This window comes from Cheilinus undulatus, linkage group 1 (genome assembly GCF_018320785.1).
Source record: "Cheilinus undulatus linkage group 1, ASM1832078v1, whole genome shotgun sequence".
NCBI classification, from domain to species: domain Eukaryota; kingdom Metazoa; phylum Chordata; class Actinopteri; order Labriformes; family Labridae; genus Cheilinus; species Cheilinus undulatus.
In genome coordinates this window covers 50152364-50173353 of record NC_054865.1, presented here as the reverse complement: position 1 = coordinate 50173353, position 20990 = coordinate 50152364, and the positions used below count along the sequence as shown (strand labels likewise).

At 39.6% G+C, this 20990-nt stretch overlaps 2 protein-coding genes across 2 annotated transcripts in view; both read left to right on the top strand.

Moving 5' to 3' along the window:
* The window catches only part of celf1 (cugbp, Elav-like family member 1), a 43729-nt gene extending 33833 nt beyond the window's left edge, over positions 1–9896 (top strand). The window contains exon 14 of the mRNA XM_041812533.1: positions 1188–9896. Within this exon, the coding sequence (XP_041668467.1) occupies positions 1188–1315 (128 nt within the window). The 3' untranslated portion in view covers positions 1316–9896. The remainder of the gene's footprint in view (positions 1–1187) is intronic.
* Positions 9897–13610: 3714 nt separating this feature from the next.
* Positions 13611–18871, top strand: LOC121512665 (toll interacting protein). The gene is made up of 6 exons (XM_041792052.1): positions 13611–13809; positions 15935–16084; positions 16496–16678; positions 17145–17297; positions 17396–17480; positions 18272–18871. The coding sequence occupies exons 1-6, from the start codon at positions 13777–13779 to the stop codon at positions 18493–18495; spliced, it is 828 nt and encodes a 275-aa protein (XP_041647986.1). The 5' UTR covers positions 13611–13776; the 3' UTR covers positions 18496–18871.
* The last annotated feature ends 2119 nt before the right edge of the window (positions 18872–20990 follow it).

The following is a 20990-nucleotide window of genomic DNA, read 5'->3' as shown; positions in this document are numbered from 1 at the left end:
AGCCTCTGTACAGTCAGTTAAAGTTTCAGTCAAGTTATTTAGAAAAAATAAATCTGTATTTTAGACAGGCAGCTGTGTTAGAACGACTAGACCAAATTTCAGTCAGGAAAAACACCTCTAAGTTTAGGAAATTAAGCTTCACGATCATGAGAAATGAGGCAATAATATCTGCTCTAGAATTCTGTGGGCGTGTTGTATGAATTAGCCCGAGCAATGCCCACTCATGAGAAACACAATGCTCTCTTTAAGATTTTTAAACTGCTATCTTCTACAGGAGGACTCTTCTGTCTGGATGATTCAGCCCTCTCTTTGAGCCACCAGAGAAACAATCAGTGTTCTGATGTGACTGACAGTTTAGAGCTAAAAAGTCACAGTTTCATTTTCTCATCCTGTATTTAACACCTCAGGGGTTTCCTAATGTTTCATTTTCTGTGTGATGTGAAATTGTGTACCACTCTCATTCATGAGACATTCGAGTTGCTGCTGAATACACTCCGTTTCCTGATGTTGCCCTTCAAAATACATTTTTTTAGGAAGTGGAGACTTTTATAGTGACAAACTCGGCAGGACTTCCTTGAATTTTTGCATTATAACAGGTTGGTCATAGCAGGTCATAAGGTTGTGGGTTTGATACCCAGCTCCTGCAGTCACTTGTCAATGTGTCTTTAGGTAAGACGCTTACCTCCCATGGCTGCATCAGTGGCGTGTAAATTGATATGGAAGCATACGAATGGGATTAGTAATACTGATGGCAGATTCTCCATAGCATCCTCTGCTAGCAGTGAATAAATGTGTGAGTGAACGAGAGTGAATGGATAGGTGTGACCTGGGGTGTAAAAGTGCTTTGAGTAGTCAGATGACTAGAAAAGCACTATACAAGCTCAAGTCCATTTACCATTTACCTTTGGAGTGAACTGGAACAGAGATTGTGAGCCAGGCCTTCTTGTCCAACATCGGTGCCTGACCTCATAAATGCTCTACAGAATGAATGGGCACAAATTCCCAAACAAATACTTCAAAATCTTGTGGAAAGCCTTCCAAGAAGAGTGAAGGCTGTTACAGCTGCAAAACGGTCAATGTCATTTCAGGCCCTGTTGGAATAATCGTCAGACAGTCAAATACTTTTGTCCAGCAATAGTTCAAAGTAATATTTTAAGCCTCTACAAATGTTGTTTATTGTCTTTCAGGCTTTGTGAGCTATGACAACCCTGTGTCGTCACAGGCCGCCATCCAGTCCATGAATGGTTTCCAGATCGGGATGAAGAGGCTGAAGGTGCAGCTGAAGCGCTCAAAGAACGACAGCAAGCCGTACTGAAGGTGCACAGCACTGCAGGCTTAGTTAGGCAGGGTGGTGTAATGGTAAGTGGAGTATGATTAACAAACCAAGACCAGTCAGTCAGAGCAAGTCTGTGCATCACGGTGACGAGGCTGTGCCGCCTCTCCTGGTCATGGTTGTAAAATGTCCAGGCTAAGAGACACTTGAAGCTATATGCAAGATTTTTTCAAGCTAGACTGGATTCCTTCTGTGTTTTGTGTGGTTTATGCACTTTGTTTTTGTTTGAACAAATAAGACAACAAGTGTATTTTATTTAAGTTGAATTGTAATCAGTTTGCTGTGGTACATAATGCACATATGGGTTGATTGTTAGGATGTGTTGCATATTGACATTCAGGAGTCAAAACGATGCCGTTTGTTGTTCTTGTTATCATCCCGTGCACCGCCCAGACTCCAAATAAAAGTCTGGGGAATACAGAGCTCCAATAGATGAAGAAACCACAATCATTACAAGTTCTTTTGCATTTCAACAAACCAAAATTTGTGCTACGACTGCTTGTGTATGACGTATCTATCAGAGCTGGGCACTTCTCCGTTAATCCGTTTGACTTTTCAAAACCTTGAATTTCTGTTAATTATAGCCCCCGGTATTTTAGACATCTTACTGAATACCAAGCCTAAATGCCCGTCTCTGCCCTGTGCTTTTATTGTGAAATGCTATTTCACCTCCTGGAAGTTATTTACTTCCTAAGCTCAGCTAGAATTAAGACATCAGTATAATATCAATATAGTTTGTTGATTTGAATGAATCCATTGATCTGTCTGGATGTTTGTAATGAACCTTTTACCAGATTCTGATCATATTGACCCTTTCTGATCCTGCTAGAATATTAAAACCAGAAGCCGAGTGCACCAGCTGGGCTTAAAAAAGTCTGTCTTTTCTCCTACGTCCTACTTCTAGGATCAACTTTACACCAGCCCCTAGCTTTACCATGTGAATTAGGTGAACGTTCACAGAAAGATTACTAAAATCTGACTCTCATCAAACTATCAACAGAAGATTTGGACAAATCAAATGAAAAGAAGTCAGAATTTCTTTGTAGAGCCCAAAATCACTTCTTACAGTCCTGCAGGATGTTGTCTGACAAACACCAACGTGTCTGACCTGACGTGAGTGACTTGCATCTTGACTTTGACCAACAGGAACACACATTAGGGTATTTAGCTAGGCTGTACTTGCCTCACATTAATATTTCCAGTTTTATGTGAAGGATATCCAGGCTATTTTGCTATATTGTCCTTTTTCTTGACACGAAGGATGACTTCACATTCGTTGGTTTCTTCTTTCAGAGCACAAGATTACTAACATCAAACACATGGCTTCTGTAGTAGCTTCCCGATGACCTCTGACCTCACACATTCTCAGAGACAGCAGATAACATTGCTACATCAGCAGATGATTGGTCGGATCACACTTGTAGTGTTGCTTGTCACGTAGTCTGACATGGCACCATCACAAAAGCAGAAAACATTGTGTGATCTGATGGCACATTAATCTGCTGAAGTCCAGCTGGTGCCTGGGTTAGAACGTAAAGTTGATCTAAACTTCGAGCTTTACGTTAGACGTAATGTTGCACCCAGGTAAAAACCAGCTGGTGCACTCGTCTACTAGAGAGTACAGTACAGCTTCTAACAGAAGATGACTGACTCTACCAATATTTGTTTGTTTTACAATGTGTAGATTGTGGCTGGATGCTGAAAATCTGTATCACAAGAAGCAGAACTTTCTAGACATGTTTGGGATGATGCTCGAACATGGCAGCTGACTGGAGGCGGACTGTCAAGCTTTCAACAGGCTTTAACATTAACTTCTGTTCATTTTGAGCTTAATCAGCAAAGTTAAGGTCTTTGTTAGCGGTTACTAAGTTAAACTGATGATTAACTGTGCCCACCTCTGATATCTACTGAATATTATTTTTGAAATGGAGCCAATGGGTGTGCCTACACCAATATAAGTTGGACTGTTCAGGGCAAGATAAGGTAAACGACTCTATTTTTTATATGGAGGAGCCCCACCAAATCACACACACATGGTCTCATTTGGATGTAATTGGTCTTATTCTAAGTTTGAGTCTTGTTGATGGAGAAAGTGAGAAGCTGATGTAGGGCTGGTAGACATATCAACATCCACAATCAAAAGTCAGATCTTGATATTTTTGAGCTAAATGGCAATTAACGATACATATATGTGGGTATTTTTTCTGTAAAGAAAAAGCAAATGTTTGCCATGATACAAGAACAAGAACTTTAAAGTTTGAAATCAAACCATATATTATTTTTAATGATCAAAAACGTACAAAAAACATCCTAAATGCTGTTAAATTTGCAGAAACATTGGCAAAATATGTGCATGTGGAGGTTAAATCAGCAGTTTTCAAAGTGTGAGGCGGATCTCCCCTGGGGGGCGCCACAGGACTTCGGGGGAGGTACGGAACCATAAACCAGAAAAACAGCAGATCTGCTTTACTATTAGAGAGTCAAATTAAACATTAAAAATGTAATGTTGAAAGATTAGACATAAATGTTTAAAAATATAGTTGTTTCACTTTATGAAATCTTATTTGTTTTGGGGATTGGATGCAGGGAAAAATTATGTTCTCTCGCTTTGTCACACTTTGAAAACCGCTGACTTAGACCAAGATCACCCATAAGGGGGGAGAAAGGGAAGAGCTTTCTGGGACCCTTCCACACTGGGGGCTGTGAAAGTCAGTGACAGAATGATCCATGATAGTAATTCGTATCAGAGTAGCAAAATACACATTTTGTTTATTTAATTAAAATTAAACAAAAAACAGAATGGGCCTTTTTTAAAATCAACAACATGGATGGGCCCCTCAGGAAGCTGCTGTTAAATCGAAACACACCTTAAACATAATCCAAGGTGTCCTACAACATAAATCACGCTTAATAAAAATTTTCTGCATCTGTTTTTAGCATTTTTAATCAAATTTTTGGTGACAAAGACTGATGGAAGCAGGCTTGAACACCCATCAGGCCCTCACACGTTAGCTCTCACTTTCTCTATTTCAGTGTTTCTCAACTGGTTGATTGGACTCTGGACCCAAAAGTGGGCCAAGGAGCTGTTTTCAGAAGGTCAGAATTACATGCATGGTAAAAAATGTTAATAATAGCCAATGATGTAGGGAAGCACAAAGTGGACATACTGTACATTCATGTATTTCCTAACACCCTGCCTATGATCTCTTAATTTCTTTATTTCTCTAGAAATCAACCAAAATTCACATTATATTACAGCAAAATGGGGCAAAATAAAGAATGAAATATAAAGTGTATTTGTTCAGCCATGTTTTAATCCACTTAAGGTTCAAACTGCAACAACATTCAGTAAACAAGTTGAAAGTTTATCTGTAAACTTGGGTCATGATTTGTCATTTACGAGGCTTTAGTAGCTCCTGATGTCTGACTAGTTGAGAACCACTGATCGACTCGTCACAAACCACCAAGCTTTACAATCACAGCATAAAAAGCAGAGATTCGGCGGTGCACCTCCTGCACATTGAGGCCTGATGTGGCCCTGAAAACAAACTATCAGCCCAAACAGCAAAAATTGGCACTAAAACCTCTCTCAGCCACATCTTCTTCACATGCCAAATTACTCAAGAAAAGCCTGTTAGTTTCATAGAAATCATCTGTTTTTTAAACGCTTAGAAACAAGACAGTGAGATGTATATTTAAACTATGATGCCTTTTCTATTTTTATATAGGTTTTATACTTCCCTGTATGTTGGGGAACTATTTATTGCCTAAATTATTTATCTGAATTGAAACTATTTTGACAGAAAAATGTACAGTCTAACCACTCTAATATCCTTGTGTGTGTGTGCGTGTGTTATCTTCCTGCTTGTTTCGTGTTTTTTTCCTTTCGGTGGTGTGAACTTTGTGTCATTGCTGCATGGATTGTGTGTAGGATCCATCAGTGCTGCTACAGACTTTAATGAACCCTCTCTTTACTCTGCTCGGAGGACGCCGTCGTTGTTTCTTTGGATTTGTCTGTTAGGAGAGTATTTTTAAAAATACTTTTCATTAGATACTATCAGCTGATATCCAAAAAGTGTGTGCCTATTTGGATTTTTTATGGAATATTTAACTCAAAAACCACGCTTGAGCTGTCATAGAGTTGTGTTATTTAACTTTTTTGTCAAGCAGAGGGCTCTGAATCTAAAGTTTACATCTGCAGCTCAAGATGCAGAGCATGACAGCTGATAAGTGGTTGACAAGGATGGTTGTAAATGTGAAATGAGATGTTTACTTTGTGAAAGTTAATTGTTAAAGAAAGCAGCCTTCAAGTCTCAATATAAAATTAGGTATCACCATTGTTTTGATAATCATTGGTTTTAAAAGCAAAATGACCCTTTGTCAAACCCTAGACGTTGGGCTCCTTCCCATTTAAACAACTAAAAATATCCTGTGATTTGACCAACTTCTATTGATATTTAATTGATTTGCTTCTTTGATAAAGTTGTCCTCAGTGAAAGAGCTTACAATGGATCAGTTGTGTATTCTGTTATTTTAATAGATTTAATTGTGACTTGAAACTAAAATAGCAAAAAGAATGAAATCTTTTTGAAATGTCAACCATCAAGGTGAACGTCAGGTCCACATTGGTCTGTCAGTTATGCGTTGTTTTCATTTTACCACTCAGTAAATCTCTTGTAACTACAGTTGTTCCAGTTCAGATACCAGTATCGGAAATACGTCAGATACTGCTGAATATGCGGGTATTGGCGAGTACACGTTTACGCAACGATTTGAGCATTGTCATACAACAAAGAAGTGATGTAGGTTATTCAAGGTTGAACCATAAATCGTAGCCTTTTACTTTTTTCCCCTCTTGAAGCTAGTTGTGCGCTGTTCCAATGACGCTATCCATGCCTTAAAAAGCCTTGCAGAAGCATCTCTAGCAAGCCTAAAACTTGGGGACTAAAAGATAAATCCAAACCAGTAGATCTGATATTGAACATCTTTTCGTTTTTTAAAATCTGTTTTCGATCATAGCTAGCTTTAAATGCTAACAGCCGTATTGTTTTCCAGAACACTTCGTGAGGGGCTGCCAACCAATGGCAAGCAGACAAGTCATCATGTCATGCTATATCACTGCAGATCATTATGGAGATGGTCTAAATAGAGCATAATGGAGAGAGAGCCTGTGACATGGCCCTCTGTCTTTATTTTGATAATTAGCAGGAAATACAACTTAAACTGTCACAGAGAGGCTGTACATTTCCATTCTGTTTGATGAGCTATGTTCTGTAGGTCACTGTAGGGCTAAAATAATGTGCCAGTTTTCCACAGCACTGACAGTCCCAAAATTTTACAACAGTATCAGATCAGTACTCAGTATGGGCCGATACCCAACGCTCTGGTATCGTAATCAGTATCGAGAAGGAAAAATGAACATCTCTACCTGTAACCAACAGCAGTCACTTTGATCAAAACCCATGCAGTACGTTTACATACAATAAGAAAATGTTTTATTGTTGTCCAGACTAAAACTGGGCTTTTAAAATCCATCTAAACATGATGGTCTGCCTGAAAATGTACTAATTTGAAGCAGATTCAAACTGAAGCCCTGTTTGGTATTATAAACCTCAAAATAGGTCACATTTCCACAGACACCCATCCCCTCACTTGGCAGGCGGACTGTAGAGGGTGGTCATGTGACGCCACAGACAGCACAACTCTCTGCGGTTTCAGCCGCTAGAGGCAGAAAGTTCAGACTGGTGACAGAAATCAGTAGATAGTAAGTAGGAAACTGCATTATTTCAGCTGAACAGTACCGTCATTTTAAAAACCTACACCTTAGTGTCGTCCGCTGTGGTCAGACCAGATCCTCACATGTGGAATACGTTTGTAGAAATGTTTGGAGTAGTATTCTCCTTCCTCTTACCTTAATTACCTTACTTTTTTCTAACATGACCTCATTTTCCTAGTAGATCTGAAAAGAACTACAACTAGGAACAAAGAGACTGCATGTGGCTCTGGAGCCACTGGTGGAGTATCACAGTGTTAGATCCTGGGCTCCCAACCTGGGGTCCCCTGAGGTGGTGCCAAATATTTCAAGGGAGGCACAAGACTGTTTGCTCTGGGGGGGTCAAAATTAGACTTGCATTTATTAACTAAAATAACTATAAAACAATTTACACAAATGCTTTTTGGTAAGAATAAGGGTTAAGCCTGGGGGTTTTGGGTTTGATTTATGAAACGGTTAAATTTTAAGAGGAGTTTTGACAGCAAGATTATGGTGTTTAAATCTTCTAATTTTGCTGATGTTTCCTAAGGCATTCTGGGAGATTTTTCTTAACACTTGGTTAGGAGTGTGAATCAGAAAAATCTCAGTTTGAAGGGCCATGTCGCCCTAGCACCACCCTACCCCCGCCATTCAACAATAATCAGGACACCCTATCCCTGGATGTGAACTCCCAAAACATAGGGGGAACCAGGAGGGAGCGGCACGGGTTTTATTCAGATTGAGCCCTTCTGTGATCGGCAATCACAGTCTGACTTAGACTCGAACGTGTAAAAAAAGCTTTGTAAACAAGCAAGAAACATTAAATTCAATCTTTGAAAAGCACTGTTAGCCAGAGCTGAAACTACACTGACTATCAGTTGGGCCCGTGTTAACTGCCCAATCCAAGGTTGGTCAGACCAGCATGCTGTGTGTTGACAGCATGTGGCTCACCCTCTCATTAACACTAATATGTGTAATGTTATCAATAATCTTGATTTTTCCCTCTCCTGTCTGTGATCCATTGCTGTTTAACCCGTTTTTCCCCCATATTGTTTTTTTTTCTTTGTTTTCTCCAGATCGCTCCCCGTTTGCCCTAACATGTTGGTGTGGTGTCACAGTCCATCGTCCAATCTCTGTCTCCTACATTTGTCAGATGTTCCATATTTGCCTTCACCTTGTTGGTTTTGACATTAATAAACAGGAAGCGCTGTTAAGTTGGCTCCCATATGTGCTGCTATCAGGGGCACTGGAAAGACTACCATGAAGCATGTCTAAAAGTTAGGAATTCTAGACATGAAGATGATCTATTTTTGATAGAGCTGAATGATAATACCACTAGCTTTTTACTAGGGATGGACAATGAATTTCAAATAGAGCTCAACAGGCATTCCTGAAGTTAAAATCCCATTGATTTTCTTTTGGTTATTCGCCATGATGGCCTAACCCTCTAAGGTTGACTAAGGAGCTGCCTGAGTGAGTTACAATAGAAGACACAAGCTTGTGTGTCATCAAGCTGGTTTTAAAAACATGATTTATTCCCTATCTCAGTAAAAGGAACTACACCACCCACAATCCCAGGAAGTAACAGCAACATCTCTGATTGGTAGAGCCTGCTGCTGATGCCTGCCCTACAATTAAGATACACCTAATGATCCTCAAAATATTTTAACATTATTAGTGAATTTGTAAAAACTACAACACCAAAAAAAGAGTAATAATTTTTGGGAATCACAATAGGTTGTGAGATGTGTAGTTCCTTCATCCTGGAAAAAATATGTCCAAAGTCTAGTACCTTTGCCTTTTTCTCCATTTTTTAAAAGCTGTTTTTGCACCAAATCAGAGAAATTTGGAGTAGCTGGTTGCCTTAGTTCCAGGATTAAAAATGTTGATATAAAGATTTTGTGAAATGTCAACAGAGAATTTGAACGGGGAAGTTTACTTCTGGAACCAGAACTGCTGAAAAGTGGGTGTGCACTTTTGAGCTCTATTCTTACTTGACAATAAATAAAAAAGAAGAAACTGTAGATGCCTCAAGAAACTTTGTCTCTCCAAACTTAGGAAACAATCTTTTTCACGGATTATTTTTATGTAAATGGCAAATTCAATGGTCAGTTTAAGTTAGTATTGTTAAGAGAAATAGATAATTTCTTACTGTAAGCTGGGTGTAAAAAATGCTAAATCTTTTAGCACCTTAGTGGCAATTTCCATAATGTGTTAGCATCAAGCTAACAAACTTGGATGCATATCTGAGTCCATCTCTTTGACTTTTCTTTGAATAATTAAATGCATATCCCTGGTTTTTTCCAGAATCATTCTTCATTCATGAGTCTAACCTTCACTTTTTCCTCTCGTGTTACGGGACAGTCCTCCCAGTGCCCCATCCCTAGTATTTTTTCTCTTTTGAGTGAAAGCAACGATTGTCTTTATGGGCAGTGTTTGCGTAAAAGATGATGTTGTGTGTTGATTGAGTTTTCATGCAACTTGGTGAACTTTTGTTGTTGACTATTTGCAATTTTCTTTCTGTTCTAGCCGAGGGTTCATCCTCTAAAGTTTCCATTTGTAACACAGTGGCAGCATTGGTAAAAAGTCTGTGTAAATAAAAGTAGTTTTTACTTTTGCCTGACGACCACAAGCACACCATGCGGTTTTGCTCTTTTTCGTGTGGAGGAAACAGACACAAAGACTTTTGTCACTATATATTTAGGATGCATGTTTTTTTATAACTGCACTGAAATTCTTGGCAGAAATGTTATCTAGTTTGTGTAAGTTAAAGATGATTAATAAACTGGTGCCAAATGTTTTGCAGAATCACTATTCTCCCCTCTGATTGGACTTATTTCTACGTTCACACCCTGTTGAAGTATCATTTGAAATGATTGTTGGCTCTGGAAATACAATTCATTCAGAAAGTATTCAGACCCTCTTCAGTCTTTTTCAGTTTTGTTATGTTCCAGCCTGATGCTACAGTAAAAACCAAAAAAAGTTTTCTCTCATTAATCTATACTCAGTAGCCCATCATGACAAAGTGAAAACTGTTTTTTTTTTTTTTTTTTTTTGCAAATGTAATAAAATAATAATAATAATAAAAAAAACTAAAATATCACTTTGACATAAGTATCGAGACCCTTTGCAATAACACTTGACATTCAGGTCAGATTCCTCCCATTTGTTTGGATCTTTGCTGAAATGTTTCTACACCTTGATTGGAGTCCACCTGTGGTAAATTAAATTGATCGGACATGATGTGGAAAGGCACACACCACTCTATAGAAGATCTCACAGCTGACAATGCATATCAGAGCAAAACCCAAGCCATGATGCCAAAGGAAACACCTGCAGAGCTCAGAGACAGGATTGTGCCATAGCACAGATCTGGGGAAGGCTATAAAAACATTCTTGCTGCACTGAAGGTTCCCAAGAGCACAGTGGCCTCCATAATTCTCAAATGGAAAAAGTTGGCACAACCTGGATTCTTCCAAGAGCTGGTCTCTTGGCCAAAATGAGAAAATCAGGAAAGAAGGGCCTTGGTAAAAAAAGGTGACCAAGAACCTGATAGTCACTCTGACTGAGCTCCAGAGATCCTGTGTGGAGATGGGACAAAGTTCCAGAAGGACAACCATCACTGCAGACCTCCATTGGTCTGGGCTTTTTGGCAGAGTGCCTATATGGAGTTAAAAAAAAAAAAAAAAAAAAAAAAAACCCATGAAAGCCAATCAGTCTTGAAAATGTTGGTGATGGGGGAGTAGGATGAGATGAGGAGTGGACTTCTGAGGAGCCTGACCCAGATACTGATGAGATGATTTAGAGGTGTTGATGAAGGGATGCAGGATGAGAAGATGGAACTGGACACTGTTGAGATGTAATGGAGGTAGCTGGGGTGGAGGAGGGTTGCAGCAGCACTAAAACAACAGACTGACTGGAACAGTTTTTAAAATATGACAGCAGCAAGATGATTGGATTTAGAGAGGTCGTGGCAGAATGGGACTGGGTCAGAACTTAAATGAGTGGATGCCCATTCTAGCTGATAACCTAGGCAGGGAAAGGGAAAAACATGAATGAATGATTATTAATAAATGAAACGATCAATGGAAATAAAACTGTCTTCCTGCTTGAACTTTTGCCAGGCATCATTAATAATCATTCTCTCTTATTTCATTATAATTCTAGCTACTAATGCTAATACTGCATTGTTCTGTTTTCTATCAGTCATGGTTGTAATTGATAATTCTTCACATTACAACCATCGTCATTGACATTACAGCCAGATCCTACAAAGTGGGAGATAAGTTTATGGCCATGGCAGAGATTTATTTGTCACCCATTTATTGTTTTTTTTTTGTTTGTTTGTTCCTCTCATCCCTCTTTCTGCATCTCCCTCTTCTCTCTTCCTTCTTTTCTCTCCTCTACCCCTTTCCAACTCCAGCGCAGCTTCCACAGATGGCTGTCAACATGAGTCTGGTTCTGCTTGACATTCCTGCCCGTTAAAGGGAAGGTTTTAGTCCCCACTATGATGATGCTAAATACTGGTGGTGCTGTGCTCATGGTGATTAAGGCTGGTCTTTATTATAACAGGTTACATTGAAGAGTACGGTCTAGTCCAGCATTTTTTGTAAAGTGTCCTGAGATAACTTCAGGTATGAATTGGTGCTATACAAACAAAGACTGTTTGATTTTTGGTTCTGGTTTGTTGAAGGGCTATTTACCAAATAAGGATCCATATGGCCTGAGAGATATGACATGACATACAGTTTGTGAGATATTTTTTAAAACTTCAATCAATAGCTTTTCTCATCTGTGATAAACTCATGAAAAACGGATTCACACATACATGTCTTGGCAGTCTTTGCAGTTTTAAACTGATTTTCTATTTGCCTCAAATCCATGCCACAAGTAGTGGTGCATATTTTGCTCTTTCTTGTTCTGTAAAAGTCCTAAAAAAGGGTGCCATGTCATGCCAGTTAGCATGAGTTGTTTTAAAATGCCTTCTCAAGTTGTATTCCTTGCAAAGCGATATGCACTCATTGCAGAGTAAACACAGGCCCTGCACAAACAGATACTAAGTAGATACAAAGAACAGACCAAAATGAATGGACAAAGAAGTTTGTGTTTTTGATAAGGTAGAAGAAACATTTTGACCTGCCAAATGGGTTATGTGCTTACAAGAATATTTCCGCAAGTGCTGAAATTCAACACTGAGATGCTGAAGTGGAGAGCAGCACTAACTTCTGACTCTGTCACTGTTAACTTTGCATCCTTGTAAGTATTTCAACCTCAAAAGGATGGAGCAACTACAGGGGGTATCGACAGCTTTTATCCCCCTGTATCCTGGATGCTTGAATATTAAGTGACTGTTTTGACTGGTCATTTGTCTTCAGACTAAGGGGTGTTTTTTTTTCTGTCAAGTTGATAACCGGGAAACTGTTAACACATTTATGCTAAGGCTTAAATTTAAACCTCACTTTACCCCATGATGAATCAACTTACCCTCTACATTTCATTTGATAGCAACTCTAAATAAAGATTCATGTTTTCATTCTACTTCTGTCCCATTTTTCCTGACTTTTAGGATAGCATTAGTAAAATTGACTCATCTTACCCCAGTCTCCCCTACAGCCAGATAACTGGCAGTAAGTTATAAAACGATACAACTATTAATATTAGTTATGCTTTTGCACACCTGGATTTCTCTCTATGTGCTCTATACAGGTGCATCTAAAATAATTAGAAAATCGTGTCAAATTTAATTTTTTCCTGTGCTTTACATAAGAATGTGAAATATTTAAGGATTTTCTTTTTAATGCTTGGTGATTATGGGCTACTACTCACAAAAATCTACTATCTACTATCTCAAAATATTAGAATACTGTGGAAAATCCAATTTGTAAAGACTTCCTGAGCCTTCATTCTCTCACTCTGGTTTAGAACAGACCTGCAATCATGGGGAAGACTGCTGACTTTAATGTCATCCAGAAGACAATCTTTACCTTCCACAAGAAGAGTAAGCCACAGAAGGTCACTGCGGAAAGGGCAGACTGTCCTCAGAGGCTGTATCAAAGCATATTCATGGAAAGTCGACTGGAAGAGAAAAGTGGGGTGAGAAAAGCAGCACAAGCAAAAGGGATGAGCTTAGCCTTCAGAGACTTGTCGGACAAAACAGCTTCAAGAACTTAAAGGAGTTTCACAAGGAGTGAACTGAGGATGGAGTCAGTGGATCAAGAACCACACCACACACAGACAACATTGCTGAATTAACCAGTCCAAGTTCTCCATTCAACCTGACTCATGTCCACTCTATCATAATTGCAGCATTGCAAGATGGGAAAGGTCACGTTTGCAGTTTACCTTCTGGGCCACCGTAGTTAGAAACTGAAAACCAAGTCCTTAAGCGGTTATAGCGCTTAGAACTGTTCAATGCTGAGAAAATAATATTTTTGCTGTAAGAGATGTTAATCAGTGATCGACTTGTCGAGCCTTTGAAAGAACTGACGCTCTTGTTTGATTAGTCACGTCTGCCGAGGCTGATGCTCTGAGCGTCATACCGTAGAAGAAGAAGAGGAGGAGGAAGGAGGACTTCCAGGTTCACGCTAATCCAAACAGAGGCTCCGAGGGCCACTCACTCGTTATTTCGACAAACATCTGTAACCGGAGAGGACTTTAAAGAATCTAAACCCACGGAAATTAACGGGACAAGATGGCGACCACCATCAGCACTCAGAGGGGACAGGTAGGCTTCACTGCGGGCTACTCTCGGTGTTGTCATGACGATCTGACTGACAGCTCTGCGGAAATAGCTTAACTTTGGTTTATTTACATTGCTGACAGTAAAAAACAACCTGAAAATAGCATATTACACTCGGTGACGCCTACACTATCATAACGAGGAGTTCTTCAGGCTGGGTAACGTTATATAACGGTTAAGCCTCCAGGATTAATGAACTGCGACAGCAGCTACTCCTAAACTGAGCAACACCCACGGCTAATTCAAAACATTAGATCATATCTTAGGCTGCTTTCCCTTTATCTGGTGGTGTAGTGGAAGATAAGAAGAAGGGAAGGACACACACCGAGTGGCTTTGTTACGAGTGTCGAAGCAGCCTTCAATGTTAAAATAACTGGTGTAATGCTTTAATGAGTGACCGTGTTAACTGGTGACTTTCATGCGACTGTGGTTACAGATGTTGAGCTGACCATGGAAATTTTCATACGAATGCCTCTTTATTTTTTCTGTGCTATTATTATAATTATGATTATTATTAGTTAAGAATATTATAATGTTGGTGCAAGATAATATGTTTCGCGTTTAAGATATATCGATATACAGTATATCCAGAAAGTATTCAGACCCACTTCTCGTTTTTTAGTGTTACGAATTTAAACGATTGTAACACCAGGCATGTTTTATCTCATTGATATACATTCAGTACCCCTTAATGACAAAGTTAAAACAGAAATCAGAGCCTTTTCCAAATGTATTAAACATAAAAACTGATATATCGCGTTGACATAAGTGTTTGGACCCATTACTCAGTTCTTAGTTGAAGCTCCTTCAGCGGCAATTACAGCCTTGGGCCTTTTCAAATATGACACAGCAAACTTTGCACACCTAGATTGGAGATGTTCGGCCATTCCTTTTTAGTCCTGGCTGCTGCAGAACAGGTTTTCATTGAGGATATCTCTATACTAGCTCCATTCAGCTTTCCCTCATGCCTGACCAGTCTCCCAGTCCCTACTGCTGAAAAACACCCTTAAACACACCTTTAGAAATGAGGCCAAACAGTTCAGTCTTGTTTTCATCAGACCAGAGAATCTGGTTGCTCACAGACTGAGAGTCCTTCAGGTCTTTTTTGCAAACTCTAAGCAGGCTTTCATGTGTTTTTCACTTAGTAGAGGCTTCCATCTAGCCACTCTGCCATAAAGCCCAGATCCCTGGAGGGCTTTAGTGATGGTAGTCATGAATCTTTATCCCATCTCCACACAGGATCTCCAGAGCTCAGTCAGAGTGACCATCAGGTCACCTCTTTTCCTGAGACCCTTCTCCCTCGAGGGCTCAGTTTGGCTGAGTGATCAGCTCTTGGAAGAGTCCTGGTTGGGCCAAACCTCTTTCATTCAAGAATTATGGGGGCCACTGTACTCGTGGGAACCTTTAGTGTAACATAACTTCTTTGTAGCCTTCCTTCCTGAGCCTGAGCCAAATTTCAAGTGTTGTTGCAAAGGGCCTGTATACTTATGTCAATGCGATACTTCAGTTTTTTATTTTTTATAAATTTGCAAAAATGTATAAAGTTCAGTTTTAACTTTGTCATGTCATGGGGTACTGAGTGTAGATTAATGAGAGGAAAAATGAATTTAAACAATTGTGTTTCAAGAGTGTTTGTTCAGTGGGCCTAATCCTCTTCCGTAAAGAACCAGTAATAACTGACAGAAAAAAATTAGTATGAAAGTTGATGCAGATTTAATGGGGGTACTTCATGATGATTTTTTCACAAATTCCCATCTAATAATGTCTAACTTCAACAGAAACTCAGACTGTCGATTGGGAAGTCCGAGCCTAGTTTTTTCTCACTTCCATAACAGTCTCCAAGCATTTCACTAAAGCATAGACTGTCCATTTATTATCATATCAAACAAGGTTAATCAATCACCCTTATCAAGAAATATGTGGAAGCTACTCTCACTTGTGGACAGTTTTCTCTTTCAGGTAAAAGACTAAGCTTTTTAACTTGAATTTAGTTAAAATCTTTTCATCTATCAGTTGTATCAACTCCTTTTTTAATGTTCTTCTGTCTGCCTTGTATGTTCCATCTCTGAGTTGTCAGTTTTGATCTCAAAGTCTGTGTTTGTGTATTTAGGTTTATATTGGAGAGCTTCCTCAGGACTTCCTGCGAATCACTCCGACTCAGCAGCAGCAGCAGGTCCAGATGGATGCCCAGGCAGCCAGGCAGCTGCAGTATGGAGGCTCCATAGGCACAGTGGGGCGACTCAGCATCACTGTGGTCCAGGTCAGCACATATCTACTCTGCTTTTACCGTGTGTTTCAAGCAAGCAGTCTGATGTGGTTCAGCATTAGGGTTAGATAGGTACGCTTGGTACCTCAACAGAAGAGTGCCAAAAAGTAGGACATTGTGTATTGTTGTACAGTGCCTATAAAAAGTATTCAGCCCCTTGGATGTTTTACCCTTTTATTGATTTTATAACTCAGTCATGAGCAAAATATTTGTGGCTTTTTTGACAAAAAAATCTAATCTCTTTAATGTCAAAGTAAATACAGATTTCTTCAAAGTAAGAAATCTGTGGTAACTTATATGTTGGGGCTGGCTGGGGAGCTGTCGGGGACCACATGTGGCCCTCAGGTTGCCAGTTGCTGTATCGATCAGTTTGAACAAGGTCAACTTTATTTGTTTTCCTCACAGGCCAAGCTGGCTAAAAACTATGGTATGACACGTATGGATCCATACTGCAGGATCCGACTCGGCTACGCAGTCTACGAGACTCCAACTGCTCACAATGGAGCCAAGAATCCACGGTGGAACAAGGTGATCCAGTGCACTGTGCCTCCGGGGGTGGACTCCTTCTACCTGGAGATATTTGATGAGGTGAGGAGGCTGCATGTGACTCACAGCCTGCTAAATAATGGGTGCAATGCACTTGGCCTATTGTATGATTAAAGCTGTTCCAGAGGAATGGAGCTGGCTCTTGATTTAGTCATTTCAATATAATTTTAAGAACAGCAAAAACAGACAACAGAGTGAAAAACATTCAAAAGTTAGACGAAATGTTGCTGCCGATATAAACCATCAAAGAGCCAGAAGATTAAATAAAATGGCATTTCTGCCCGAAAACGTTAATTTGGTGTCTCTCCATTACGTAATTCAAATTCTGCATTTGTTCAAATCTCACAAGTTTAATGACATTAATTGCAACTCATTAAGATACACAATTTGTGTACTAGTTGTTAAAATTGTTAGGCAATCTGTGTCTTCCTTTTAGCATGTCTTTAAAATACAGTTCAATAAAGTATGACTTGTTGTCTGTATGTGTTTCTCCTGTTCTGCCAATCAGAGAGCATTCTCCATGGACGACAGGATAGCATGGACTCATGTCACCATCCCAGAGGGCCTGAGGGAGGGCAGTGTTGTGGACGAGTGGTACAGCCTCAGTGGCAGGCAGGGAGACGACAAGGAGGGCATGATCAACCTAGTGATGTCCTTCGCTGTAGGTCACGTTAAAGATGACCAAACAAATACATCTCAGTTTCAATCAGACAGTCAGACTTGAATTAGATAGCACTCTTCATCTTGTGTCTGTTTCAGTCCTTACCAGCAGGAATGATGACTCAGCCGGTGGTCCTGATGCCCTCCGTCTACCAGCAAGGAGTCGGATATGTGCCCATAGCAGGTCAGACTCACCCACTCACTGAGTGTTATGTTCTTGCTTCTTTCTTGCTTCCCCACTTGTGCAGAGGTGGCAAAAGTACTCACATTCTGTACTTAAGTAGAAGTACAGATACTTGTGTGAGAAAGACTGGTAAAAGTAGAAGCACTGGTTCAAATCCAAACTTGGCTCAAGATACAGGATGTCTAGCTAATACGGGACAGTTGGCAGCCCTAGTGTTAATAATACTTTTATGTCATATCATCATATGTTTAGGTTGAAGCAAGTTACGAGCCAGTTTTGACAAAGTAAGGAGTAGAAAGTACAAATATTTTTTCAAATATTAAGATGTAGGAAGTAAAAGTAAGTCAAAAGTCATCAGAAAAATAAATGCACAAGTAAAGATACCTGAAAAATCTACATAAGCACTGCTAGCCTCTTTGCTGGTGGCTAACAAATGAAGTTAAAATATTCCATCTTTGCCTTTGAAGATAATGTCATCCTTTAAAGTCTTAATAAGCTAATCAGTACCCCACGATTCATTAGCTAAATAGTATGCCAGCATTTTCTTTAAAGCATGTTTAAAGAAACCCTAACCCTAAAAAAAAGCTGTTAAAGAGGTACCACCAGCCTCTTCATTCGTGGCTAAGGGTCGTCACTGTTACCACAGGATTCAGGAAAAAGCAGACGTCTAATTTAAGCCTCGTTACATGTTTTTATCATTTGTGCTGTGGAAACAGGTTGATCCATACTTGTGTTATTTCTTTATAAAACTTGTATCTGCTTCTTTCAAACTGGCTCTTCTTCATCACTAGGAGTTCCTGCGGTCTACAACCAAGGGATGGTACCCATGGGAATGCCAGCCACCATGCCGGCCGTGGGAGTCCAGGGGCCAGTGTGCAGTGAAGAGGACCTGAAGGCCCTGCAGGACATGTTCCCTAACTTGGATAAGGAGGTGGTCCGCACTGTGCTGGATGCACAGCAGGGCAACAAGGACGCTGCCATCAACTCCCTGCTGCAGATGGCCGAGGAGCTCTAAAGGCAGACCACGAGCTCGCAGCAGACATGCCAACACACTTACTGACTCATGCACACTCATCTACACACACAGAGTCACGTATGGAGCGTGGCTGTCTCAGCTCACATGCGGCTGGTTCCCCCAAATGACACTGGACCCTGAAAGCATCACAGCAAACGTGTTTGGAGTTAGAGACGGCGGTTTACACCAGGAAGTAACATGTGTCCTGCTGGTTTTATTAGTATGACAGTTTGTCCTTTGCGTGTTACTAAAATCAGTCTCCACCTCTCAGCATGTACCACATATCATTTTCATGTTAATAAATGTACAAATTCATTGAGAAAATGTGATCCTTGAGCTGAGTGCACCAGCTTAAATAAAGTCAATGTTATCTCCAGTGAACAACTCCTAGGCTCCAATTTACCCAGAGTGCACCACTGTTAATTTCTGTTTAAAAAAAATATGATGAAAAATGTTTGTTAGTGGCCTTTTCCTGAAGAAGACAAGCTTATTAAAAAATGAAAAAATAAGTCTTTGGTTAAAAAAAAACAAAAAACAATAAAATAAAAGTATGTTTGGTTTTCATCACAGAGACGAGACAAAAACGTTAGCGCTGGACTGTTACACTTTCAAAACCCATGACATTTCTAACCAGAGATTGGAGCGTTGCAAGTGTGCGTGTATAATCCGTCAGTGCAGAGAGAACACGAGCTGTTTGTCCCTGTTCATTTTCTGTGTACGCCAGTTGTAGTATTCCCATCTAGCTGACCAAAATGTGGCATGATACAATGCAGATAAGCAACATTAGCTGCTACTGCTGTACAGTCATCCTCTTCATTCTGGATCAGAAAAATGCTCCCAACCTTTGTAGTAAGTACTGTTAGTTAAATATATCAGTCCAGTGTTGAAATCATAGCAAATTTAACCAGGTATCTTTATGTTGTATTCAAGGACAACTCTGAAAAATGATTCCTAGACAAGGTTAAAGAATTCAGAAATTGGACTTTTGGAATTAAAGGTCATAAAAAGTTTTATTTTAACTTGTGAGAGGTCTTTAATTTTAAATGGCACTTTGAATAATAGCTAATTTATACTCCATTTATGTAGATCTCTGCATTTTAACCCATTTAGACTGGATGCAACATACGATATATTCAGAAAGTATTCAGACCCCCTTCACTTTTGTCAATTTTGTTATGTTGTACAGTCATTCAAATGTAATTTTTCTCTCATTAATCTACACTCAGTCCCCTATCATGGCAAAGTAAAAACAGAATTATAGGATTTTTTGCAAATGTATTAAAATAAAACACTGAAATATCACACTGACATAAGTAAATTCTTGAAATTTAGTTCAGGCTCCTCCTATTTTTCTTGATTATTGCTGAGATGGTTCTACGCCTTGATTGGACTACACCAGTGGTAAATTAAATATATTGGACATGATTTGGAAAGCCATGAAAGCCCACTTGGCTTTCATTTGCATTTTTTTGCAAACTGTTTTTTAAATCAATTTGCAAATCTTTCTAAAAGTCTGGTACTGAATGCAGATTGATGAGAATAAAGATTCTTTTTTTAATAGCATAAGGCTGCAACAAAACACAGTTGAAAAGTGAAGGGGGTCTGAATACTTACTAAATGCACTGCATATACCTTTAACAAGTCCTAACAGTATGTGAGTGAAAGGTGTCGCTGTAAATTTCAGTTTTCCCTTGTTAAAAATATTACAACTGAACCTTTAACTTTGAATGCAGGCAAACAGAAGTGTGGAGCTTTGTATTGACAAACGTCACAAGTCTGAGCACAACTTTTCAGTCACGGATGTGGATATCATTAGGGCACAACCATCTCCACTTTGTCAAGCAAGCTAACAAGCTCTGTTGAGTGATGTAAATTAAAAACATGAAGGAAGTATTCCTGTCAGACTCTCCTGATACGTTGTCATCCCCCTATTTTCCTGTTCCTCACCCATCTCAGTGGAAGCAACAGAGGAAAATAGGAACAGGGCGATGGGAGAAGAGCATTGCACTGCACCGCTTGCATGACTACAGTAGTACCAGTGTAATCATGCTGATTTTGTCACTCCTGCTCACTTTCGTGGTGTACATTTTGGACTCGGTCTAAGGTCAGATGGGACGCTGGTGTGCTTTTACCTTTAAGACCTGATGCGATGCCAGTTCAAAATAAGACGTGACCGATAGGATGAGGTAAAACACACTGGAAGGTGGAAAGGAAAGGATGAATATTTTGGCAGGCATGGAAAGAGGTCCACAATATTGGACTCAAGTTAAAGTAAAGTTGCTTTGGTTGAAAAATGACTTCAATAAAAGTAAAGTTACTGTTCTATAATTGACCCATGTAAAAGTATAAAGTAATTTATTTAAAGTTCACTCAAAGTAGTGAGTGCTTCCTTTTATACCCCAGAAGGTGAGGTTGAAAAGTAAAATGTGATCTTTTCTTCAAGTGCAGGGCAGAAACAAAAGAGTATGATCTCTGACCAGGTTGTTTGATTAAAG